General features: G+C 55.7%; 1 protein-coding gene and 1 long non-coding RNA gene across 11 annotated transcripts in view; one reads left to right on the top strand and one right to left on the bottom strand.

Moving 5' to 3' along the window:
* The window catches only part of LOC106824194 (uncharacterized), a 39,530-nt gene extending 15,895 nt beyond the window's left edge, over positions 1-23,635 (bottom strand). The window contains exons 1-4 of one of the 3 annotated variants that reach the window (XR_011506244.1): positions 23,139-23,632; positions 22,858-22,931; positions 19,796-20,055; positions 9,485-19,688 (exon numbers count right to left, since the gene is read on the bottom strand). This is a non-coding gene — a long non-coding RNA (uncharacterized lncRNA). Of the gene's footprint in view, positions 1-9,366; positions 9,455-9,484; positions 19,689-19,795; positions 20,056-22,857 lie in introns of those variants that run through there. The other 2 variants (XR_011506243.1, XR_011506245.1) reach the window with 2 other exon arrangements.
* Positions 1-25,058, top strand: part of DAB2IP (DAB2 interacting protein) — a 194,479-nt gene that overhangs the window by 2,335 nt on the left and 167,086 nt on the right. For 2 of the 8 annotated variants that reach the window (XM_070518825.1, XM_044778869.2), the window contains exon 1: positions 23,669-23,883. The exons of 2 other annotated variants lie outside the window; for them this stretch is intronic. Coding sequence is in view for 1 of the 6 variants with exons in the window: in XM_044778863.2 (XP_044634798.1) it covers positions 22,603-22,705 (103 nt within the window). In the remaining 5 variants the exon portion in view is untranslated. Of the gene's footprint in view, positions 1-20,132; positions 22,706-23,630; positions 23,884-25,058 lie in introns of those variants that run through there. 4 more of the 8 variants (XM_044778863.2, XM_070518824.1, XM_070518828.1 and 1 more) reach the window with 4 other exon arrangements.

The raw sequence follows: 25,058 nt of genomic DNA, 5'->3' as shown, positions 1-25,058 counted from the left end.
ACTCCTTCTTGAAACACTTTCTTCATGTGGCTTCTGGCATAGGCCACTCTCCTGGTTTTCTCCTACCTGTTCTCAGTCTCTTTCTCTGACTTCTTCTCCTTCCCCCCTCCCTCTCCCTGCTGCCCACATGGTCTCTTCATGAAAGTCTGCTGCTTCTGCCACCCTGCATGATCTGACTCTTTCTCTCTCACCCCTCACTCTCTAGGCTCCAGCCATAGTGATCTGACCTTCCTCACACTCTCCCAACTAGGTATCACCCCAGGGCCTTTGCACATGCTGTTTCCTTTGCCTGGAACACTCTTCCTCTTCCTCTTCACTGAACTAACTCCTCCTCCTTCTCCTGATCTCAACTAAAAAGTCACCTCCTCAGAGAAGCCTTCCTAGACCATGTTCCCCCAATCCGTCAAATGAGATCCCACTCTCTTAGTCTCTCTTTTCCTTTACAGGACCTGTTCCTATTTGCACCACACATTATTGTAAGTGTGTGTGTTTAACTTCTGTATCCCCTCAATCTCTAAGCTCCCTGACAGCTGTTGTCCCCAGAGCATAGCTCTCTGCCTGGAGTGTAGGACGTGTCCAACAAATACTTGTTGAATGAGTGAGTGAACAAATTCAGTTGGCCCTGGCAAAAAGGGGAGGAAGAGCATTCCAGGCAGAGGGAACAGCAGCTGCAAAGGCACGGGGGCTAGAGAAACTTGAGAGGGTTCTCTGACACTTCCAATGAGGGTGATGCTTTTGGTCAGGGGTTGGCGAGCTGAGCTCCTTGGGGGGCTCAGGAGCCTCAGTGTGGACAGAGCTGGGAGAGACAGAGCTGGGGGTGGGGCTCGGGGCTCCCCTCCCTGCTTCAGGCTGAGCGACATCTCTCTTCCATCTGGTGGATATCCTGAGCCCTGATTCCATTCACCAGGTGCCCACGGGCTGAAAGGAGCTTGGCCACATCCCCAGCCGCTGACACTAATGTTCTGGAGGCCTGAGCCACATTCAGGGCGTCTTAGCAGACAGGGCCGAGCCGAGCCCCATCAGGTGGTCCTGGAGAGACCCCTAAGTGAGGCCAGTGAGGGCTCAGACCACAGTGGGAGGGAGTGGCTTATGCAGGGGCAGTGGTTTCTTTTATGCCACAAGCAGAGGCAGGAAGGCAAGGAGAAGAAGGGAGCTTGGGGACAGTGTACTAACCCCAGCAGAGCCCTTGGTGGATGGGCCTCAGTTTCCCCATGTGTAAACTGGGGCGAGGGTCAGATCAGATCTGACTGATGTCCTGTGGCATGGGCCCCTCAGAGCTGTGTGAAAAGTCCAGCTCAGAGAAGCACCTCCTTCCCATCCTCCCCATGGCCGGGAGGCCTGACAGTGGGCCAGATTAGGGGGCAAGCCTCACTCTGGAGAACATTCTCTCCTGGGGTCCTCACAGGGCTCTGCCATCCCCCGCTTTGCAGATGTCGCCTCCCTTCCATGCGCTGCAGCAGCTCTCAGGGCTCCCCCAACCAGGGCGTGTTTTTCTTGCCTGGTTTCTGGTCTGACTCCCACCTAGGACCATGAGATCCTCAAGGGTGGGGGCTGGGTCTTGTCTGCCACCGTATCCCCAGGATGTTGCACAGCCTGGTCCTGAGAAGGTGCTCAACACACATTCACTGGATGGATGGATGGTAGAATGAATGAATGAATGAATGAATCCAGCTGGATCCTGCCCTTAACTCGCTCCGTGCCCTCAGGCATCTTCCCCCTCTCTGGGCTCCTGTTTTCTTAGCTGTCAGTTGAGGGTGCTGCACTCCATGGCCCAGAATGTTCCAGCTCCAACCATCTGAGATTCTGAATCCGACTCAGCACTTGGCACCCTCTTCCCTCCCTGTGGCCTCCCTCCCAGCTCCCTTTGCCATCGGGTGGCCTGGACCAAGTCCGCGCTCCTGCTTAGCATCAGCTTCTTGGTCTGACAAATGGGCAGACTCAGCCCAGCCCTGCCTGCTTCCCTGGATGTCCCCAGAGGAGGGATGAGGTAAACCCTCGTGAGGCTGGCCACCTGCTGGGGGGAGCCTGTGATTCATCGAGGAGAGAGTGGGGCTCAGACAGACAGCTGGGATAAAGGCTGCTCCAGAAGGGGCTGGTTGCTTTGAAAATCCTGGGGGCGGAACAGACAGCTCGGAAGTTTCAGCTTCTTCCCAATGATAATCAGCAAGGACACCTGCCTCAGTTGGGGGCGGGGGGAGCGGCGTAGTAGAGGGGCAGGTGGAGGTGATATTGTCACCTTCCAAGCTCTCCAGGTGTACTGAGCAGTCCTCCAGGTGACAGTCCATACAAGGTCCTTTATGTACGTTGTCATCTTGAATCTTCACAACAAACCTGGTGGGTTGCTGTTAGCTCCATTTTCCAGATAGGGAAACTGAGGCTCAGGGAATTAAGTGACAGTGAAGACCACATCAGTGAGGTCAGTGATTTGAACCTGGGTGGCTCCAGCGACACAGCCCTGGGTCTTTATTTTGCTGCAGCCTCTGAGAGCCGCCACTGTGCCAAAGCTGCCACCAGGAGGCCCATCCATTTGTCCCTGGAAACTCTGCCTCCTCGGAGGGTTTGTCGGAGCAGTTCAGGGGATGAGCAAGACGTGGCAGGAGCCACGGCCACAGGCAATGTCAGCTCAGTTGGGGGCAGAAGCAGCTGCAATGGGATGGGATTCATCTAAGGAGAGGGCTATTTTGGGCTGGGAGCTGTCAGGGGGCCTGATGTCACCACTCCCTGGCCCTTCTCGCGAGAGGGGAAAGCTGAAGATGTCATCAAGCGGGTTGGCCTCAGCTAGTAACAAATGGAAAATAATCATAAAATTATTATGATTATTTGATTGATTGATTGATTGATATTATGATTATTATGGTCCCAGTCACGTGCCTCACATTCATCATCACACCTCCGCTTTCCACCAACCTGTGAGCTTGGTGTTAGCATTCTCATGTTAGAGATAAGGAAACAGTTCAGAGAGGCTGAGTGACTCACTCAAAGTCACACAGCTAGTGAATGGCCAAGCTGAGAGTCATGTAGGCTCGTTCTACCCTGGAGTCCATGCTCTGAACCAGTGCCCACTAGGCCCTTCTCTGAGGCCTTGTCTGTGTGGACGGAGCACTGGGAGATGGGTGCTGTTCAAGCCTGCCCTGCAACTCTGGGACGAGAGCCTGGGGCCTCCTCCTGGCTCTGCCACTTAGCTAACTCAACAGGCCCTGGGCAGAGAGCTGCACCCTCAGCAAGCCTCAGTTTCCCCATCTGTGAAATTGAGATAATGATGCCCAACTGGGGTGGGGAAGGGATGCCAAATCCAGAGTCCTTCCATCTTGCTCTAGGGCTCTGCCCTGCACCAGCTGGCTGGGCCTCAGGGGATGGAAGACACAGGAGAAGCCACACTCCCACCTGAGGTCCTTTCACAGGTGAAGAACTGAGGCCAGAGAGGCAGAGTGGGGTGCTGAGCTCTGGCTACATCCCTGGCTCTGTGCTAGGGGTTCCACAGGGAGCCACTGACTCCTTAAGCCCATTGCTCAGATGAGACAGTGGGGGCCTAGAAGGGCCCAAGGCCACCAGCTAGTGGGGGCACTCGAGATTCAAACCCGGGACTCCCAGACTCCTGTGTGTCTGCCCGCCACTCTAGGCTGCCCCCTGGCTATCCTGGTCCCCGATCCACAGACCTTCCTTGGGTCCAGGACAGCCTCAGTCCTGCTAGCCGGGCACGCCTGGGCCTCTGACCTTCCCCAGCTGGGCAGGTGGCTGAGTGGTGGCGCCCCACTTCTTGCCCCATGGGACTCTGGGAAGAGGCTAAATCAGGAAGAATAGTCAATAAGAAGAACCACGAGGACGGATGGGAGGGGCTTAAATGCCGTACGCACTCAGGCCTGAGCTGCTGGCTGCACATGAAGGCCAGGGAGTGAGGTCCAGGGAGAGGGGTGCAGAGGGCAGCCGGGCAGAGCCAGGAGAGAGCTCAGGAGAGAGGAGCTGCTGTCCCCCAAGGAGAGGGGCTCCTGATGGGAGAAGGAGGGAGGGGCTCAATCGGGAGCTCCTGTTGTTCAGAAAGCAAAGGTATTTCACCCTCGTCCTCTCCTCAGGCTTCTGGGGGGCGGCCTCCTGAACTACACTTCCCATGCACAGGCTGGGGCACCTGCTGCCCTCCCGTGGGCCTGGCCACGTGGTTCTCTGAGCCGTGACCTCCTCATCAGAGGGGTGGGGACAGTGGTAGCCGCCTCACAGGGCTCCCACTCTGGTGAGGACGATGTGGATAGATCATCCCTTCTGGTATTGTCCTGGATGGTGACTGCCTCGGGCTGGCCCCTCCCTCCTGGGGCCAGGTGTGCAGATCTTTGTTCAGTCACTCAGCAGTGTGGACCAGTTCCTCTAAGCTTTCCGACCACCTGGTGTATTTCCCACTGCACACGTTAAATCCCCATTTTATAGATGAGGAAACTGAGGCACTAGGAGGTGAGGTCACTAACCCAAGACTCAGTCCTGCAAGTGATGGGGCCTAACTCGCACCCAGGCTGCTGGACCGTAGCGCTGGCTCTCCCTATTCCTAGAAGGCCGCTGGCCCTTCCCGTGAGGACCAGGGTGTCCCCAGCACCCTCTCACTGGCTGGTCTCCCTGGGCTGGCCACTGCGTGCTCCGAGTCCAGCCCTTTGTTGCCACTGCCCAGCCCATGCCTCCTGCTGGGGGGACGTGTCCGGGCTGCTGACCCTACCCCAGGCCTTCCAAGCTAAAGCTGTGCCCCTCCCAGCTGGGATTCCTCCCAAGAGGTCACCTTGGGAAGCCCGGGGAGGCTGGAGCAAACAGGAAACGGCCCGAGGTGTGAGGAGGCACAAGGGAGAGGGTCTTCCTGGTCCTCCCGTCCAGCCCCCATTACATGGTGTGAAGACAGGGCCTGAGAGGGGAGGAACCAGCACCACCCTGGTCCGTTCTGCCTCCTACGTGGTCCTGAGATCTGCCTTGACTTTCCCTCTCCCAGCCCCCACCTCAGACCAGGCCCCACCTTGGACTTCTTGCTGCCTCCTGGGGCTCCCCATCTCCACTCGTCCCCCAAATTCATCCTCCACGTGCAGCCAAAGAGGGCCACTCACAGGCATCTTAAAGTTCCACAGGGCGCCCCACTGCAGCAGGATGAAGTCTCAACTCATTAACACAGCCTCAAGGCAGTCCCCCGTCTGACCCCGGATGACGCCTCTGGCCGTGTCTCCAGCCACATCCTTTCTTTCTCTGCACTCCGTCATCATGAATTAATATCCGCCTTGAATGGGCCATCCTCCCTCTCCTCCCTCACCTTTGCATTTCCTGATCCCCCTGCCTGGAACACTCCTCCATCTTAGCTCTCCCCACCACCCCCCTAACCTGGCTGCTCCTGCTCATCCTGAGGTCCCAGCTCCAGAGTCACCTCCTCCAGGAAGCCTTCCCTGACTTCCTGGTTTGAGCTCCCCGGCCCCCCGGGCTTCCTGCTATGCTACTGCACACTGATGAGTTTCGTCCATTTGCTGCCCTGCCTGTCTCCACCTCCAGGTTTTGACCTGCTCTGTGAGCTAGACAGCAAACTTGGAGGCTGAGGAGAATGGGGTGAGGAGGTCGGGGTGACCTGACCCTCTGCATGGTAGGAGCGTTGGTGTCCACACTGAGAGGGGGACACGGGTGGAAGAGCGGATTTTGGATGGGAGGGGGAGTGATGTCCTGGGCTGGCTGTGTCGGAAGGGCCCGATGGGCCATCCAAGGGGATTGTGTAGAGAAGTCTGTGATGGTCCTTCCAGATGTGACCTCCGGAGAGACCCCAATGCCAGAGTGGAGGACGGGAGCACGGGGGGCCTCCCAGCTGCCTCAGTACCACTCCCTTTCCTAGGCTTCTCGAAGCCTGCACTCAGCTGCCCAGCCAAGGTCCTGCCACCTCCCCCAGGAAGCCAGCCCTCACCAGCCCAGCTGAGGCTGCTCTGTTCTCTCCTTGACCTCTTGGTCCTTAGCGCCTCTAGCCCTGGGCTATGTCTTGGAAGTCTTTAAGGTGGGGCCGCATCCCTCCATCTCTTGTAGACTCCACATTGCTCCCCACAGGGACCGACACACAGAGAAAAAGTCGTGTGGCCAGGAACTCTGCCCCCTCGCCCAGGCAGAGTGGGGTCTGCAGTCTCTGCCAGCGGGATTCTGGGGAAAAGCCAGCAGAGGCCTCGAGAGCCTTTGGGTCAGATTGACACGGGCTGGCGAGCAGCGGGGAGGGGCAGGCGGAGGGAGGGGGCCTGTCTGTCCACTCTGGAGCGTGTGCCCGGATGCCTGTATCCTCACGAGCCCCGGCCCCAGGCGCTCCAGCCAATGACCTACATCCCAGCGTGCCTCCACGCAGCCGCATGTCTGTGTGCGCATGTGTCCATGCACACGAATGCGTATTGAGGGCATGAGCGCCTCGCCAGGAGAACAGAGTGCCTGTGTGTGGGTCTCTGTCTCGGCTGGCTGTGTCTGCAAAGCCCATGAGCGAGCTGGTGAGGGTGTGGGGAACCCAGCCTCCCACCTGGGGGTTCCACAGGCTCTGCACCCGAGTGAGGGGGTCTGTGCTCCAGAAAAGTCAGCTCACTGGATCGCAGTTCCTGAAATGGCTGGAGGTGCCTGTCCCCCAGCCTCCAGCCCCACCTCCGCCCAGGACTCTCTCCCTTGACCCAAATCTCAGGCAAAGGCCTCCCCTGCCTTTGCTAATGGTGAACATTAGGCATTGAGAGTGGAGGGCGGCAGTGGAGGGAGGGGCCCTGAGACCACAGGATGAGGCTGTTCTAGAAGGTAGCCAGAGAGGCCAGGAGGGAAGGGGGCTGGGGGGCTCTGGCCTCCTGAAGCCGGGGGTTGGGGGTTCAGGCCTCACTCAGGAACACCTGTCCCAGGTCTGCCCCCGGTGTGCTCCCGGGTTGGGGGGCAGGGATAGATATCCTTCTCCTAGGGAGACTGTCCTTGACCAAGTGGCTGTGCCAACTCCCTGGCCGGGAAGCCAGGGTACCTAGAAATAGGCCTGCTCTGAGACCCTTTAGTCTTTCCTTTAGCCAGCTCCGTGGGGGGCCGGGTAGGGGTGGCTGTGCTCCCCCTTCTGGGGCTCTTCTCCCAGACTGGCCTCTGACAGCTCACAGGGGATGGACAGTGACCCGCTCAGAGTCTCTCTCTACTGCTGTCTCTCTCCTTCTGTCTGTCTCTGTCTCTCCATCCATCTCTCTGTCTCTCTGCCTCTCTCCTGCTGGGCCGGCCCAGCTCACAGCCTGGCCCCTCCCCTTCCTGCAGAGCCCCCCTCCTCATTCAGTCGCACAGACTCAGGGGCAGCAGGAGAGAAGCGAGGCTGGAGCTCCGACAGCTTCTTCAGGCCCCTCCCAGCCCGCTGGATTCTGTGCTCCAGGTCTCCCCTCCTTCCCTCAGCTCCGAGCTCTGCGGCCCTCCCTCCGCCTGCCTGGGGACCTCCTTGTCAACCCTGCACTGGCTCTCTGCTTCCTTCAGCAAGTGCCGGCTCCCTTCCTTCCTCCACACCTCAGGCCCTCAAGCCCCCTCCTCCTCCACAGTCGAGCCCCCCGCCAGGGCCGACTTGGCTTCCTCACTGCCCACAGGTCCTCAGTGCCACACCCTGGCCCTAAACTGCTCCAACCAAGGCAACCAGTGGAGCCCCAATTGCTGAATCCAGGACATTCTTGGGCACCATCTTACCTGCCCTCTCAGCTGAGAGGCCCTGTGGGGAGGGGCGGGGTGGGATGGAGTTGGGGGAGGTCAGGGCGAGGTCCCTGGAGCCTGGCAGCCCAAATCCACATCACTTTCTCTGGGACAATTCTGTAACTTCTCGGAATCTCCGTTTTCCCATCTGTGTTATGGGATGATTGCACTGGGTCTCGTCTCACGGGTTGTTGAGAGGAGTAAACGTGTTAATACCTAGAAAACAGTCCTGAGAACGTTCAGGCCGAGTTAGCACTCAGTTGACATTGGTTGTCACGATTGTTATTACTACTGTGCTTGTCATTGTTTGAATCTCTCACCTACCCCCACGCACAACCCTCACGCCCTCTGGTTTCCCTCACGCCTCTCTCCCCATCCCCTCTCAGTCCTCCCTGCGGGTCCTCTGCCTCTTCCTCTGGCCAAGCCACCCAGTTGCCCACAGGACTCCCTCTCCCTCCACAGCCCCCACCCTTTCCTTGCACCTAGGGGGTCTCAAACTCGTCTCCCCCGACCCCTGTCCCCCACACAGCCTAGTTCACATCCCTCCTGCACAGTTGCCAGCCCCCACCTGGGCCTCCTGTCTCACCCTCTGCATCCAGTCCCCACCCCAGACCAGGGGACTCTCTAACAAGTGCTCCTAACACCCCTCACTCTTCTCTGGTCCCCGAGTCAGTTCCACTCAGGGCTCCGAGGGCAGCCCTGTCACGCCCAGTGGCCTCATCCATTAGCGTGTCAGTCAGTTTGTCTGTCGCAGCTGTACCTGGGAGCTTCATCTCTGCACCCTGGCAGTTTTTGCGGAATGTTTGTTGAATGAATGACTGGTGCAAGCTGTCAAGGGCTCCTCTGATCCATGCAACACATGGGGGGGTCTTAAAGAGTATTGGAAGCCTCCCCTAGGAGTCAGCTCACTTGACAGGGGCGTCCCCTGCACCCAGGTTGGGGAGGGGACATGGGCTAGCCCAGGTCATGCAGAGAGTTCTCACTCTCACTGTGGGTCGAGATCACACGAGTCTCACCCCTAGAGATTTGGATTCAATTTGTTTAGAGGGGGCCTGGGCTCTGGAATGTTTCAATCCCTCCCCCTCCTCCCCTCCCGCTCCTCCCCCACCCCCACCAGGGAATTCTAAGGGGCAGCCACTGGCAGTGAAGGAGGGGTGCTGGAGCTGGGGGGGCCTTCATTTCCCACCCACGTTCACTTCTTTTAAATCACACTGGGCATTTCCTCTGGGCTAGCTCTATGTGGGGCCCTGGAGGCCCAGGGAAGCACGAGCCTGGGGGTCTGTCCTCAGGGAAGCGCTCAGGACGGGCACCCACAGCTACAATGACCGGGGTCAGGAAGCCACTCTGGGGAGGGGGACCCTGAGCTTAAAGATACCCAGGGCTTGGCCTGGCAGAAGGAGGCTGTGAGCGGGCACGGGAACTACAGGGGATGGGTCTGGAGGTCAACAACCACAAGTGGCCTACTGGAAACCTCGAGCAATTCACTGAGGCTGGACCCCAAAATCCACATGGGTGAGGAAGGGGGTAGGGGCCTGGAGAGGTCTGCAGGGCCAGGCTCAGGGACTTGGGTTTTATCCTGCACCCTGGGGAGCCACGAATAGTTCCAAGAGGGGGTTGGGAAGCTGGGAAGAGCACATACTGGGAGAGAGGTCAAGAAGGTTGGGAGCCAAGAGGGCAGCAGCGCTCCCGGGCTGGGCCGCAGCTTACCCAGGTCTGCTCAGCCTCCTGTTCCTGTGTCTGGGCTTCAGAGGTCTCTGTTCCCCAATGTCCTTGGCCACCAGTGCAAGCTCAGCTTCTAGGGAGAAATAGGAGGGTAACCCTCTAATCCTCCTCCTCCTGGCCCCGACAGTAGATGGTTCTTGATCTGAGATGGCCAGAGAAGGGGGTGCACCTTGACGAGATAAACCAGCCTGACTGTTAGGGAAGAAGGGGAGAGAAGGGACGGTGCACAGCTCTCAGAAATCTCACTGGAAAACCTATCCCCATTTTACAGAGGAGGAAACTGAGGCTCAGAGATCTTTGGCCATTTGCCCCTGGTCGCACTGCTAGAAAGTGGCAGAGCCAGGATTTGAACCCTGGTCCTGCTGGCTCCACAGTCGGTGTGCATCCCACTGTGGGCCACTGTGAGTCTGCACTGAGTACCCCAAGTGCCTGGTCTTGTACCAGGGAGAGGCAGGAGGGGCTGTTTCAGAGCACAAGGGCCCTGGGGGCTCCACTGACTTCACCAGCTCATTGCATAGATGTGCGAAATGCGACTCTGGAGGGCCAAAGCTGGCAGGGGCTGATCAGGGAGGAGAGGAGTGAGGGTGTTAGCAATCAGAGTCGGCTTCTGGGAGGAGGCAGCTGGGGCTCGTGCAGCTAGAAGTGGGTGGAGAGAAACGAGGTTTGGGTTGGTGGAGGGCAGCAGGGAGGGCGCCCCAAGAGGGAAACAGCAGGAACACAGATGCAGAGGCGGGATGAGTGTCTGGAGAGTCCCAGCCTGAAGCAGGGGAGTGATGCCCGGAAGGCTGGTAGGCCAGATGAGGGCGTGCGGGGGTCGGGGGTTACCTCTCTGGCAGGGTTCCTTGACCTCAGCGCTATGGACAGTTAGGGTTAGGTAACTCTTTGTAGTGGGGCTGTCCTGTGCATGGGAGGATGTTTGCAGCATCTCTGTCCTCGACCCACCAGACGCCAGTAGCATCCCTGCCCCTCACCCCCAGCCCTAGTGGTGGCAACCAAAAATGTTTCCAGACCGTGCAAAGCGTTCCTTGGGGGTGAAAGTGCCCCCAGTTAAGAACCATTGTCCTAGAGTCAGCAGGAGCCATGGAAGCGATTTGAGCAGGAGAGGGACAGAGCCCAAAGCTGCAGCCAGAAATCACCTGGGCTCCAGCCGCTGTCCCCAGCCCCTCGATGTCCACTCCACGCCTCCTCCTTCAGCTGACCTGGGGCTCCCTGAGTGCCAGGAAACCCTCCGCCAACGCGGATGCACGGCTGAGGGCCGAGCTGAGTGGTGGACCAAAAGAGCTTGTGTCTGGGGATGGAACCTCCCACTCCTCGGCCAGGGCATGGTCAGGGGCAGGGGGGTAGTGATCCAGGGCCAAGAGCGGCTGTGAGGCTGGGGCAGGAGCTTGTCAGAGCCGGGATTTGGATAGAAGGAGCTGGAAAGGGGTGGGGAAGCTAAGCTGCCTGAGTCCCTGTTCACAAACAGGCCCTTTTCAGAGGCCCTGAAATCAAAGCATCCCAGCCAGTCGGGATGGAGTTTTGAACTCCTGACCGGTAGTCCTGGGAGTGAAGGGGTCAAGGGCAGCCTTCCAGGCTGGGAGGCCAGGCCAGGGTGGCAACACCCTCTCTTCCTGCTGTCCACGTGCTGTGTCTCAGAGGGAACCAGGGCTGCCTGGAGTGTGTTGAGGAAGGGTGGGGGCTGTGGAGGTGACAAGGGGAAGAGAAGCCCCATTTTCACCGTCTCTCCATCGCCAACCGTGTGCAGCCAGATGAGCTGCTAAAATGCACCACCAGCCTCCCCAACTCCCCTGCCCAAAACCTCCACCTGCTCCCCATGCCCCTCAGGATCAAGTCCACAGCCCTTGGTCTGCCCTTCAAGGATACATATCTCACCCCACCTGCCATGGCCCCTCAACTCCATGCTTCACCCAGGCCCAGAGACTAGGAGCTCCTCAAGCACTCGGGCTTTCTAGGCCCCCACAGTTTCCAGGCCTCTCTCCTGAGCCTGGTATGCCTGCCTCCTCCCCACCTACATGCCCCCAAACTTGTTAACACCTACATGTGTCTCAGTGCCCCTTCAGTCACCACTGCCTCCAGGAAGCCTTCCTAGCCCCAGTGAGTAGGTGCCTGGTACGCTGGTGGCACCAATCCCTCCAGGATGCAGCTGTCTCTGTGTGTGAAGTCTCTGTCCTGGGGACAGCACTCGAGTCCTCTCATTTCCCCTGCAGCCTTAGGCCCAGAACAGAAAGCTGAGCATTTGTTGAAGGAAAGAGGGAGAGGGAGGGATGAAAAACATGTTTTTAGAAAAGAGAGAGGACAAGAGAGAGCAAACAGTGAGGCAATAGGGATGAGGGGAGTAGCCCTTCCTTCTGGCCACGAGCAAATGTGGCAGGACGGACTGACCCCACAGGCCTATGTGGAGAAGCGGATATCATTTCTGTGGTGGGACTGCTGGAAGGCTCATTCCCCCAGAGGCAGGGTCTTGGGCAGCGCCCGGCCTTGCTGACAGCCCCTCTTGAATTTGGCCCTTGATGCCACCAACAAGGCAGGACAGGAGTTCAGGGGAATGGGGGGGCCTTGAACTGCCCACAGTGCACTTCGCCCATCACCGGCCGTCAGTGGAGCTCAGATTCCTCGGTTCTAAGAACCCCAAGATCCAACAGACTCTGTCGGGGCCAGCGGTTTTCCAACTGTGTAGAGGAGTCCTGGGGTCCCAAGGAGAGGCCCAGATGTTGCCAAATAGGAGACACCCACCCCCCTTCTCCTAACACAGTTCTGTCCAGAGCAAATGCTAACGTTGGGCTTGCCTGACAATTTTCATTTGAAACGAGGGTTCTGTGGCTGAATCAGTTTAAAAAGCAGCCACCCCTTCTGGAACAGATGGGAAGACCAAAGCCTAGAGAGGAATGGTGTGGCAGAGCCACGTCGACCTCCCGGCCCTTCCCGCTGAACCCCACAGCCCTCTGCGGAAAGTGTAAACATGAGTGAATGACTAGGAATCTGACAGTCGGTTTTGTTTGGTAACATGGAATGACAGCAAAGGACATTTGGTTTCTGGGGCGAGGGGTGGGGCATGGGGACGAGGAACTGCCCTGAAGTGGGAAGGGAAGAGCAGAGCATACTGTAATTACACCATACCCAGCCTGCTTCAGAGCTGCTCAGAGATACCGCACAGACTCCTGCCTTTAGCCAAAGTAGCACTAGGTATGAAATCAGAATCTCAGGTTCAAAGCCCAGCTCCTCTGTTTACTCACTGCATTGACCATCGCCAAATCAGCCCCCTCTTGAGACTCAGTTTCTTCCTCAATGAAATGGGAGTAACACCACCCTCATCCCAGAGTTGTTGTGAGGGGTCAATGAGAGCACAGAGTAGGGGTTGAACAATTCCTAATGGACTCAGGATTCTTCCCTGTATGTGACCTTGAGGACGTTCACGGGCTCAGGTTCAAATCCCAGCTATGCCCCTCACCAGCTGTGTGACTTGAGATAAATTTCTTTTTTTTTAAGATTTTATTTTTTCCTTTTTCTCCCCAAAGCCCCCCAGTACATAGTTGTATATTCTTTGTTGTGGGTCCTTCTAGTTGCGGCATGTGGGACGCTGCCTCAGCGTGGTTTGATGAGCAGTGCCATGTCCGCGCCCAGGATTCGAACCAACGAAACACTGGGCCGCCTGCAGCGGAGCGCGCGAACTTAACCACTCGGCCACGGGGCCAGCCCCTTGAGATAAATTTCTTAACCTCCCTGCCTCAGCTTTGCCATCCGTAAAATGGGGATAATAGGGGTGTAATGAGTTAATATGTGTAAAGCAGCTAGAACAGGGCTGCATCACTGTTTCTTATCAATATTTGTACTCAAATAATAGCAGCGACGAGGTCTTGTGGAGCAGCAACCTCAGAAATGGAATAAAAGAACGAATGAGATAATGAATGAACACAAGAAAAGTTAGAGTTCTCCCAGGGAATGCCTTAGGGACCTATCTCACCCAGGTCCTCACCCATGAGTGTTGTCTTCTAGCCATTCTTTCTCAGCTGGGAGTTCCCCTGGCTCCCTATCGCTGGGCCTCTGCCTGCATTTTTCTGCAAACACGTAGAGGTAGGATTCTATTTTGCCCCTAGATGCCTTTGGGTGATAAAGAAGTAACTTCAGCCTCCTTGAATTGAATCTTCTCTCCAGAATGTGTAACAAACCTGGAAATTAGAATTGCCCTGGAGCTGATTACTCTGGGAGGGCACCTCCTGGCATTAAAACTAAATTAGATCAAGGTACCTCTGTTATTAGCAAAATAATTCCCTATGATTACAGAACGCAGCCGTGAATCCTGATGGCAGATGAACTTCAGGTGACTTACTTGAGACAAATAACTGTGCAAAAATCACAGACTCATCTAATCGCTTCTCTACAGCGTTGCAGTTGGGTAATTATGCTAATGGTTATAAGAAATCACCTTTTGCTGTCTGGGATTGGGAGGGCTTGAGACAGAAACATGTGGCGGATATTTCCCGCTTCCAGCTGGAGAAGCTGGGCGCCATGTTTGGTTCCCAAATGGACCCTTTCTGGGGAGCTGGTTTGGCCCCGTGTCAACTGGGAGAGAAACCTCTTATGAATCAGAATTGCAGTGGCTTTGTTATTCGTCTCTTTTCAGATCATCTTTATATAGGAAATTGAATTTGTCTAAGTTCCACTGTTGGGCATGGTAATTCCAAGAGACAAGTTAAACTCTAAAAGCTCAGGACCTTTGAGTCAATTCAATGCAGCAAACGTGTGTTTGTGCCCACTGGGTGCCAGATACTGACCTAGGCACAGGCGGGGGGAGCACCAGCATTTAAGAGTGTTGCTTTCTTGACATGGTCTCTTGTCCCCTTAGCAAGCTGAGAGAGGCAGTACCGTTCCCATTTTAGAACAAAGAAATGGAGGCTCAGAAACGTGAAATGACTTGCTCAAGGCGCTACTGCTGCTAATCAGTGGAGATCACTACTTCCTTCCACCAGAGGGATCTGGGCGGCTTCCTGGAAGAGTGGGCCTAGGGGAGGGCATTGTAGGTAGAAGAGAAGCTGAGCAAAAAACCCAGAGGCAGGAGATTAAAGGGGGGTGGTGTTCATGTATGGGGGACAGGGTTGGGAGAGTGGCTGAATATCATACCATAGAGGGCCTCAAATGACCAACTGACGGTTTGGACAATGGGGAGCCACTGCACGTGTTTGAGCAAGGGAAGGATCTGATGGAATCTGAGAAGTACCCTGGCTGCAGGTGGGGGATCTTCCAGGGGGCTGCTGGCAGAGAGGGGGTCAGAAAGTGATGAGATAAATAATGGATAATTTTTTAGTATAAATATGTCCAAATAGTTCATAGGACGCACTTATACTAAAAAATTATTTGTTGTTTATATGAAATTCACATTTAATTGGGCATCTTGTATTTCATCTGGCAATCCTACCCCAGCTCCTTACACCATCTCCAGCCGGGTTCTGGGCACCAGCTGTGTCCTCTGCTTGGTATGAGTTTCCCCACTGGGCACACAGTCTGGGGAACTCCTATCCACCCCTTGAGGCCCTACACTCCTTAGTATTTATCAGGTACTGTGGTTATTACTTTCTCTCTTTTTCTTTTTTTGTGAGGAAGATTGTCACTGAGCTAACACCTTTGCCAATCTCCCTCTGTTTTATGTGGGATACCACCACAGTGTGGCTTGACTAGCAGTGCTAGGTCTGTGCCCAGGATCTGAACCTGTGAACACCAGGCTGCCGAAGTGGAGTGCACGAACCTAACCACTATGCCACTGGGCCAGCCCCTGGTCATTACTTTCTTGTGTAATTGTTCTAATGTCTGTCCCTCCTCTTAGCAGCCAACCTTACTTCCGGCTGCATAGGAACAAAAAGTTAAGGCCGTGACTCCCTGCATTTCCTGACCCCATCTCCACCCCAAATTGCCTCTAACTTCTGCTTCTGTCCCAGGATGAGCCAGTCTCTCCATCCCTCCTGAGGCCTTGCCTGTTCCCTTGAGTGTCGCTCACCTCTCTCAAGGGCAACTTGAAAGTCCCACTGTCTCTCGGGTCATTCCCACCAGCCAGGACACACAAGTGCTTCCCGTGCTCCCTATCACCGGGTGAGTTCGCCCGGAAGCAGGCTCTGAGCCGTACCAGCATGCAGGAGGTTTACCAGAGCCTGCCCCAGGGCTCAGTGCCTGTGGAAGGGAAGGGCAGGAAGCAGGAGAAGTAGAGCTGCTGTGCGGTCTCAGAGCAGGTCTCGGCCCACCCTATGTGGAGGCAGCGGGTACGGGTCCGGAGCAGGGATGGCCTTCAGAGCTGTCCTGAGTAGTGTCAAGGGGCTGGGCCTTTATGCCCCTGGGGTGATTGGCCACTGATGTAGGCCACCCTGGGACGGAGGTGTCACCTCAGGTGCAGTGGCTCATCTCAGCAGAGGCCACCCCCAAAGAGGGCCATCTTGCAGCAGCCTCCCCACCCTCGGGGCGTGAGTCCTCTGTTCTCCAAGGAAGGATCTGGGTTGCATGTCCCAGTATCCACCACGCATCCCCCCAAACCCAACCATTCCCCTCCACGACCCCTAATCTCCTGAATTCCTTCTGAGCAAGACCCTCTGAAGAGCTGTCTGTCCTCCCTTCCTCACTCCCAGGCACCCCTCTTCTCTGAACGCGCTCCTGTTAGCCTCCAGTCTGGACCCTTTAAATCGGTCTTCTTCCTCCAGACGAAGGGATTTCTGTAAAACTCAAGCATTGACTGCGCCTCCCCTGCTTAGGGTCTCCCAGTAGCTCCCCCAAAGTCCCCACTCCTGGGCATGACAGTGTGGCCCCTCATGACCCAGCTCTGCTTCTTTTTCCTGCCCCCTCTCTCACGGCTGCTTCACTGGAATCCTTGAGCACGCTGGGTCCTTTCCAGCTTGTCGTGCTTGCGCATGGGCTGCTTCCTCTGCCTGGCTAACTTCCCTCTCTGCTCCGCAAAGACACACTCAGAGGTCATCTCCTTGGAAGTCCTTCCGAAAACCATCGCTTCAGCCCACCAGCCCAGACTGGCATCAGGGCCCCCGCAACCACCTACGTACTCCATCATGAGCACACTGGGAGCTCCTTACATTTGGGTTGCGGGGAAAGCACCCAGGGGTGTGCCATGGGTCCTGGTGGACTTGTTGACCATCTCTTCCCCTGCACATGTGAGCAGCTCACTGCTCTGTTTACCTGTGTCCCCAGCACCAAGCCCAGAGCCTGGCGCAGAGCCTGACATTGACTCAGGCACCCGGGGAATCCACGGATAGCAGGGGTGGGTGTGAGAGAAACTGCAGAGACAGACTCAAAGCATCGGAGGCTGACTAAACTCACACAGGGCTGCGCCCCTCAAAACAGGCCTGCCCTGGGAACCGGAGCCGTCCTCCGTTCATAGCATCAGACGCCAGACACATTCTCTCTGGGTGTGGAATTCTCAAACACCTCAGAGCCGGAAGGGAGGTTTGCACATTTCTACTGTTTATTCTCTGTGACCCTCACTGCCCTGCACGCACGCTGGATCAGGGCTTCTCTCTGCTCCCCCCCCACCCCCATTCACGTCATCCCTGCCCTGGGTTCCTGTGGGCCTGTGTGTTCACCATATGATATCTGGGTCGATGTGGTTTTGAATCTCACTTTCATATCAAGTGAGGGCCCACCACCCCAATAAGAGATTAAGTACTAACTGGTTAGTTTGTACGGCTGTAAAATAGTGCATGTATGAATACAGGTGTAGCACAGTGGTTATAAAGCCTAGGATCTGGAGTCAAACAGACATGGGTTTGAGGACAGGCTCTGCATTGCCATGCTGTATGATGTTCTGCAAGTTGCTTAAACTTGCTGAGTATCAGTTTCCTCATCTGTCTGTCAAGTGGAAATAGATAGTAACAGAACCTCCTCAAAGGTGTTTGTGAACATGATGTGAGAGAAAACATGAAGAATCTGGCAAAGCACTCACACTTGTGTACATATCCATGTGCACAGATGTAGAAAATTCTGGCAATTAACAGTGTCCAAGAATGATAAACAGAGCCTAGCATTGGAGGTGTGCAACCAGACTTGGATTCGCTTATTCATTCAACAAACCTTCAGTGAGCACTTCCTATCTGCTGAGGTCTTTGCTGGGGGTGGAGGAGCTGCAACAATGAACAAGACCAGACATGGTCCCTGTGCTCAGGAATGTCCAGCCCCGGGAGGGTGACACATTTATCCAGTGATCACACAATAAAGGTACAGTCACCAACCGTGATGAATGCCATGAAGGAATGGGACTCAGGCCATGGGTGTGTAGTGTGCAAGGCCAGGGAGGGCTGCCCTGAGGACATGATGCCTAGGCTGCCATGGGAGGAAGTTAACCGGACCAAGGAGTGGAGGGGACAGAGGAAAGTGTTCCGGAGAGGGGAACCTGTTGTGCAAAGGCTGTGTAATGGGAAGGAGCATTGCATATCTGGGCACCTGGAAGCTGGTGGGAAGAGGGAGAAGGGAGATGGCAAGAAGTGGGGCTGGAGAGGTGGGCGGGGGCCGGACCACCCAGGGCCTGGTAGGCCACCAGAAGGCAACACGAAGCCATTAACAACTTTTAAGCAGGAGTCCAGGTGATATGATTGGACCTGTGCTTTGAAAACCTCATGAGGAGAATACGTAGACAGGGACCAATAGAGAGAGGGGCCAAATGGACGCAGGAAGCCAGCTCCATTCTTACTCAAGTCCAGAGATGACAGTGTCTACACTGGCCTGGAAACACACATTTGGCAATCACCAGCATAAAGCCAGTGGTTGAAGCCACGGGCCTGGATGCAATCGAAGTTGCCTGTGGAGAGAGTCTGGAAGGATAAAAGGGACTCGGACAATCTCCAGCTCCAGCTTTTGTAGCCCAGGAGAGTAAAATGAGGAAGCCAAGGAGAGGAAGAAGTGACTAGAGAAAAACTGGGAAAGGATGGTGAGATGGAAGGGATCAGAAAGTTTCCAGAGGATGAATTATGTCCAAGGGGTCAGGTGAGATGAAGATGGAAAGGTGTCCTTTGGCGTTACCAACAAGGAGGTCATTGGTGACCTTCCTGAGGAGCATTGAGATGGCAAACCTTAAGCTGGGTGAGATTCCTGTCTTTCATGGCCATTTGCATGGGACAAAGTGCCAAAAGTGGCTAATGTCCATGTCACCAGGATAATATTACATTGTCCAATGCAATCTGGATCAAAGAGGATCGGCTCATTCGCCCAGAAGGTCTCATCTGAACCCGTGAAGTACACAGCGTTGTTCCTTTCCAGGGACCATATAACCCTGTCGACTTTATATATTTGTTTGCTTGTACAACATGTAACACTGGCCAATTCCTCCTCCAGAGTCTGGACTGTAAGCAATTTGCAATCCTGTATGTTGCCTTGATGGAAGCTCCCGACAAGCAGACATATGTGGATTTTGCATATACAGTGCAGACAATGCACTCGGTAAACCGCCTCAGACACGTCCCTGGGGAAGGTGCTGCAGGCTCTGTCACCCCTACAGATGGAAGCTGGCAAGGAACAGACGGGTCCAGATTGGGATCCCTGGGCTACATGCGAGAACAGATTGGAGGGGACCAGAATGGACGTGGAGAGACGGGGAGGAGGGTCCGTGGTTATGAAATGCGCAGACCCTCGCCCAGGGGTGGGAAAAAGGACAGGAGGAAAGAGCACCAAGGGCACTAACTCAGAGCACACTTCTGACCCTCCAGGCTCCTGTTACATGCTTTTGTTCAGAACTGGAGAACACCCCTTGGCATTTTTTTAAATCAGTCTCCTACTTTCATAGTAACCCAATCGTGTTCCTCCCACCCCCCCCAGCAAACATCTTCCTCTTGGCCAATATTCACATAATTGCTACCTGTTCCCAAAACAGGGCCACGCACTTTGCCTCTATTATCTCATCGAATCCTTGCAAGTACCCCTAGCAATAAGCCCTGGTCACATCCTGGTTGTACAGACACAGAAATTGTGGCTCAGAGGGATGGAGTAGCATGGCCTTGGTCACAGAACTGGCAAGTGGCTCAGCCTAGGTGTGAACCCAGGTTTCTCGGATCCCAAAGGTCACAGTAAGATCCAAGAACACTCAGTGAAGACCAAGCGGTCAATCCGCATCGTGGGATTGTTTTCCTTTTGAGAGTTTGGCATGACCCCTTTTTGTTTCTTGTTTATTTTTTAATTTTTTTTTATTCTTCTCCCCAAAGCCCCCCAGTACATAGTTGTAGATTCTAGTTGTACGTCCTCCTGGTTGTGCTGTGTGGGACGGCACCTCAGCATGGCCTGATGAGTGGTGCCATGTCCGCGCCCAGGATCCGAACTGGCGAAACCCTGGGCTGCCAAAGTGGAGTGAGCAAACTTAATCACTTGACCACAGGGCTGGCCCCCCCTTTTTGTTTCTCAATATTTGGGTCCCCTCACCCCTTTTATTCATTCAACAAACCTTCCTGAGGCCAGCCTTTGTGCAGGTGGCAGGGCTGCAGTGGCGGCTCAGATAAGCTTCGTGACCTGGAGGAGCTTACAGGGGCAACAATCCACAATGTGCTAAACAAGGACGGTGGGGTGGGTGGGTGCTGTAGGCATCCTCTGCTTGGGAGAGCAGACGCAGACTTCCCAGGGGCTTTCCATGGGCTGAAATGCCTGAGCTGGATCGTAACAGGAGAAACAGGTCCTGGCCCGGCAGAGATAGGGAGGACAGGCATTCTAGGAAGAGTAAACAGTTGGTGCCAGAGCTTGAGGGCATGACAGAGCTTGGGGGCGTTTGGGAACAGGGCTGCATGATGCTTTGGAGGGAGAGTCTCAGTTAGCTGGGACTAGGGTGTGAAAGGTCCCAGAGGAGAGTGAGGAGCAGGCTATTCATGTTCTTAAGATTTACCGAGAGCTTCACCATGAGCCAGGTTTGTGCTGAGCACTTCATAGACACGTGTTACTATTCACGGACTGTATTATTTCAGCAAAAAAACTGAAGTTCAGAGCAAGACTGGATTTTATATTTTATACCACCATGCTTGCTCTGTACCTAAAAAAAGGTACGAAGAGGAAAACAAACAGCTGTGTACCCACCACCCTGGTCAAGAAATAAAACCTCACCAATCTGGGTGAAGCCCCTTTCCGCCACCCTTCACATCTCCCTTTCCCCCCCAGAGGTAAACAGCTCGCTGAATAGTGTATTTATCATCCCTCAGAGTTCTTTATACTTTTATCACATTCCTAGCAGTGTATGGTATCATTTAGTTTGGCATGATTTAAAAATCTGTATGAATGATACTATACGATTTGATCTTCAGCAACTCGCTCCCCACCCCTCCACTTAAGATTCACGAGGAATCTCTAGTCATTCATTTTCATGGCAGTATGGAATTTCATTGACCAATTGACAATTTGTTCACGCGTTCTTCCGCTGATGGACACTGAGCCTGTTTCAGATGCTTTACTAGGATAAGCCCTGTTGCAGTGGGCAAGAAAAACGTTCTCTAGTTTTAACTCAGAAGCCAAGTCTCTGGGTCACTGGGGTGTGAGCATCTTCAACATTTCTGGATGCTGTTAAATTCTTTTCCAGTGCAGTGGTACCCATTTCTCCTCTCACCAGGTGTGCCTGAGAGCTCCATCCACATCTTCGCCAACACTCTCTGCTGTCCTATTTCTTTGCTTCTCGCCAACCTCACAGGTGTGCAATGGTGCTTTCCTGGGGCTCTATGTCGCATTTCCCTGATCAAGAGTGAGACTGAATATCTTTTCATATATTTATTGGCCGTTCTGTTTCCCCTTCTTTGAATCGTCTGTTCATATATTTTGCCTGATTTTTTCTTGCTTCTTTTGAAAACAGATTTGCAGATCTTGTACATTTTGGATATTGTGTTCCAAATATCTTCTTTTGATAAACAGGAGTTTTACACTTTAATTAAATGTATCGATCTTTATTTCGATGGTTTGTGCTTTTTGGGTCTTTAAGAAATCTTTCCCTATTACAAAGTTTTTGCGTTTAAGTCTTTAATCTGCCTGAAATTGATTTTTTTATGCATGGTGTGAGGTAGGGATTTCATCTCATTTTTTGCCAATATGGACAGCCAGTTGAGTCCATAAAATCACCATTTATAGAAAAGTCCATCCTTTCCCCAGTGACCTGCGGCACCACCTCTGCAGGTTATCAAGTTTCCATACATGTGTGGGCCTATTTTTGCAGCCTCTATGCTAGTCCATTGGCCTATTTATCTATCCTTGGGCTAATATCATATGGTCTAGTTGTACCTTTTTAGGCTCTTAGCACTTCCTCCCTTGAATTAGAAGGGCTAGTGGCTTCCTGAGAGCAGATCCACGTCTTATTCATCTTTGCATCCCTTTCATGACTCATTATGTGAACCTCCATGTCATGCTTTTGTCGGCAAAGCACTTCTCACGCTTTGTCTCTTGGGCTCCTAAGACTCCTTTATGCAGAAGAGGAAACTGAGGCACAGAAGTAAGATTACCTGCTAAGGTCACATAGCCAGAAGGGGTTGGTTAGGGATTCTGTAAGATTTCAAAGCCATCCTGGGCATCCATCCCATGCTGCCCGGGCTCTGAAGACCTCCACTTGACCCCTGGGCTCATCTCCTAAGTGATATTCACTCCTTCCTCCCTTCATTCAACCGGCAGCCCCTGAGGAATGTGTGTGTGCCAGCTTTTGTCGCTGCAGGGTCCCAGACCCCATTTCTGGGGGCCTCTTCCCAGTGCTGGAGGCCAGCAGGGAGGGAAAGTCGTCTGAGGCTTGGGGTCAGCGGGAGGAAGTCTGGGGGGGGTTTCAGTCATTGAAAGAACCCCAGCCCGGGCGTGCGCGCGGTCCAGGCGCTGCCTTCACAGAGGACGCCGGCTTCCCCCAGGAATTGGAGGCGTCCTCCCGCCCTCCCGCCTCGCCAGGCAGGAATGCGAAGGATCAGCTTTCAGCAGAGCGCAGCTGCCGTTCCGGGGAGCTTCTGGTGCAGGCCCTTCCCGAGCGGCCGAATTAACTGGTTCTGTCTGTCCAACTGGGAGAGCAGCTCTCGCTAAAAATAGCGCCCTGCCAAGCGGGCTCTGCGCCCGCCGGGAGCCGGGGCCTCGACTGTGGGAGTTCGAACCGCGAAAGTGCAAGGAGCCCAGGGAGCTCCGCGCGCCCCGACCCCGGGCCTGGCCCAGGTGCCACCCTCCCAGGCCGAGGCCGCGGGCACGGCGCTGTCCTCACAGGTGCCGCAGAGGGTGGAAGGCCCGCGAGCCGAGGAGCGGCCCAGGCCGTCCGGGATGGGAGCCGACAGCGCGGCTTCCCGCGCGCTCGCCTGGGCCTCGCTGCCCCTGCTGGGGCCTCCCGCCGGCGCGCTCTGCGAGGACACGCTTGGCAGCCGAGGTAAGGCCGGCCGCCCGCGGCCGTACCCCTCGCTCTTCCCAGGGCCTTGCTGGGGCCTCCTTCTGCGTCCCCACCCGAGGTAGGAGGCGGGGGACGAGTGGGTGGTCGCACAGGGCTGGGGGAGCAGAGCCAGGCGCTGTTTGCAAACTCACCTTTAGTTTGAAAAAGTCACCGTCTCGCTGCCGCGTCCCAGAAGCGGTCGCCTCTTTGACCTCAGTCTTCCTATCTGGAAAATGGGACAATAAAATCGTCAAGCTTTAATATTTTGATCCCAAGATAAGTTAGGGAAGCCGCGGCAGTGGATCACAAGCGTGCTGGAGAAGTCTGGCAGAACCCAGATGAGTCCTCGAGAGCCTGTGTTGGTGGGAAGGGCTGGAGGTGCCTTCTCTCTGCCGTCCTCCCCACCCCGCCGGCCTCTCCCAACGCTCTGGACCTGGCATCGGCCCACGTCCCGCGCGGCCAGAGATCCAGGCGCGGCGCACAGCAAAGTTTAAAGGGTCAGCGGACGCGCGAAGATCCTTGCGGGAGAGCAGGTGTAGAGTGGGAGAGGGGTGAGCGAAGCAGAGTCGTGCTCCACTCCCCGGTCCCATACCCCAGAGCCCCCGGGCTAAAGCAGGGATTTCTCTCTGAAATCCTGGAGGCCAGGGAAGGCGCGCAGTCCAGCCGCACAGAGGGCCTCCGCGGGCCGGCTGAGACCGCTGGGCCCGGGAAGGGGAGGAGGCATGTGGCCTGGCCTAGATCCCGGGCCAAAGCGGGGACAGGGGGCGTGTGCCGGGAGCTGAGAGGTTCGGCCCTGCCCAGTCCGGCCGGGCGGGGTGGTAATAGTGGGGTCGATTGGCCAAACAGGTGCGCCCCCGCCCCTCGGCTCCCCGCCTCCGGTCGGTCCCGGCCGGGCGGGCGGAGCTGCGGGTGGCGGGGCCTGCGATTGGCGGGGCTGGGCCGGCCGGGTGGCCGGGGGAGCCCGGGAGCCCGAGCGCCGCGGCGCAGGCGGAGGCGCGGAGCCGGCCGGAGCGCGCCCCTGCCCGGCCCCCGCCCGCTTGGCCCGCTCTGCCTGGCTGGCGCTCCGGAAACTTTCCTGCCTCCCTGCGACCCCGCCACCTCGTGACCCTGGCCCGGGGCAGCTCGGGCTCCGGCGCGTTTGGGATGGCAGCGTCCAGCGGCCCGGCTGGCGCGTAGAGGTAAGAACTAGGGCCCCCGAGTGGGTATTAGGGGCCCCGGGGACTTGAAGGGGTCCCGGAGGGATCCGGGGTTCAGAGGATCTGGGGACCCTGATGGGAGGTACGGGGATGCCGGACTGAGGAGGGGGCCTCAACTTTGTTTTACTTACTCCTCTTCTACCCCACAGCCCCCTCTGCCGCGAGGGTCTTTGCGCGGTGCGTTGACCCTTTGAACTTCCCTGTGCGCCCTGCCCAGATCGCAGGGTCCTTGGGAGAGACCCGCGCGGGGTGTCAGGAGGAAGGCACCCCCGGCTGGGGCCCGCAGCCGGCGGGGCTGGGGGTGGGGGTTTTCTCCAGCCTCCAGTGGTCTCCCAAGATCTCAGACCCTCCTCAGCCCATCCTCGGGGTTGGCGATTGGGCAGCCCCTCCCCTCTGCCCGGAGCCAGGCACCCCGGGGCACCCACGTTTTGAGTGTTGTTTTGTTCAACCCGTAGCCACTCCTCAATTTTCAGGGGGGGCGGGGTCGTTGAAGTGTAGTCGCTTTTCGGTTTCCTGGACTGCCTGGAACCCCACCCTCCATGAAAACACCTTGAGCTAAGCCGAGTGGGACTAGAGAGAGACCCAAGACATCTAGGTTCCCATTTCCAGCCTGGTGGGAATGATGGTGGGGTTTTCTGGTTTCTGGAAGGTCTGTTCTTTTGAGCTGTCAGGCTTGAGTAATATGGAAATTGCACCCGTCTCTTCCTGCCCCCTCCTGCTATTTAGAGGGGAAGTTAATTTTTATTTGAATTTAATTTTGATTAAGGGTAGATAAGTAGATAACTTGTCACAGATGAGGATCATCTTTAACATTATTTCCCCTCAATGTCAAAGCCAGACTCATTTCTGGGTTTTCTTGGCCTAAGACAGTACACCTGAGGGTTAAAAACCAAACCAAACACCAGCTCTGGAGCCCAGAGAACCTGGGTTCAAACCCCAGCCCCACGGCTCACTAGCTGTGTGTCCCTTGGGCAGGTTTCTTAATCTCTCTGAGCTCAAAGGTCCCACTCCGGGGGGCCATAGTCAGGCTTTTACAAGGTAAGGTGTGGAAGGCACCTCGCTCATAGGATGACAGCCTTGGGCTGCCGGGCTGCATCCTGGAGCTTAGGCCCTCTGCTGCCTGAGGGGCCCAGTCCCTTTGTGCCTCAGTTTCCCCT

Source organism: Equus asinus, chromosome 10 (genome assembly GCF_041296235.1).
Source record: "Equus asinus isolate D_3611 breed Donkey chromosome 10, EquAss-T2T_v2, whole genome shotgun sequence".
Taxonomy (NCBI): Eukaryota; Metazoa; Chordata; class Mammalia; order Perissodactyla; family Equidae; genus Equus; species Equus asinus.
Note: the sequence above shows the minus strand (reverse complement) of the source record. Positions and strands in the feature narration are given on the sequence as shown.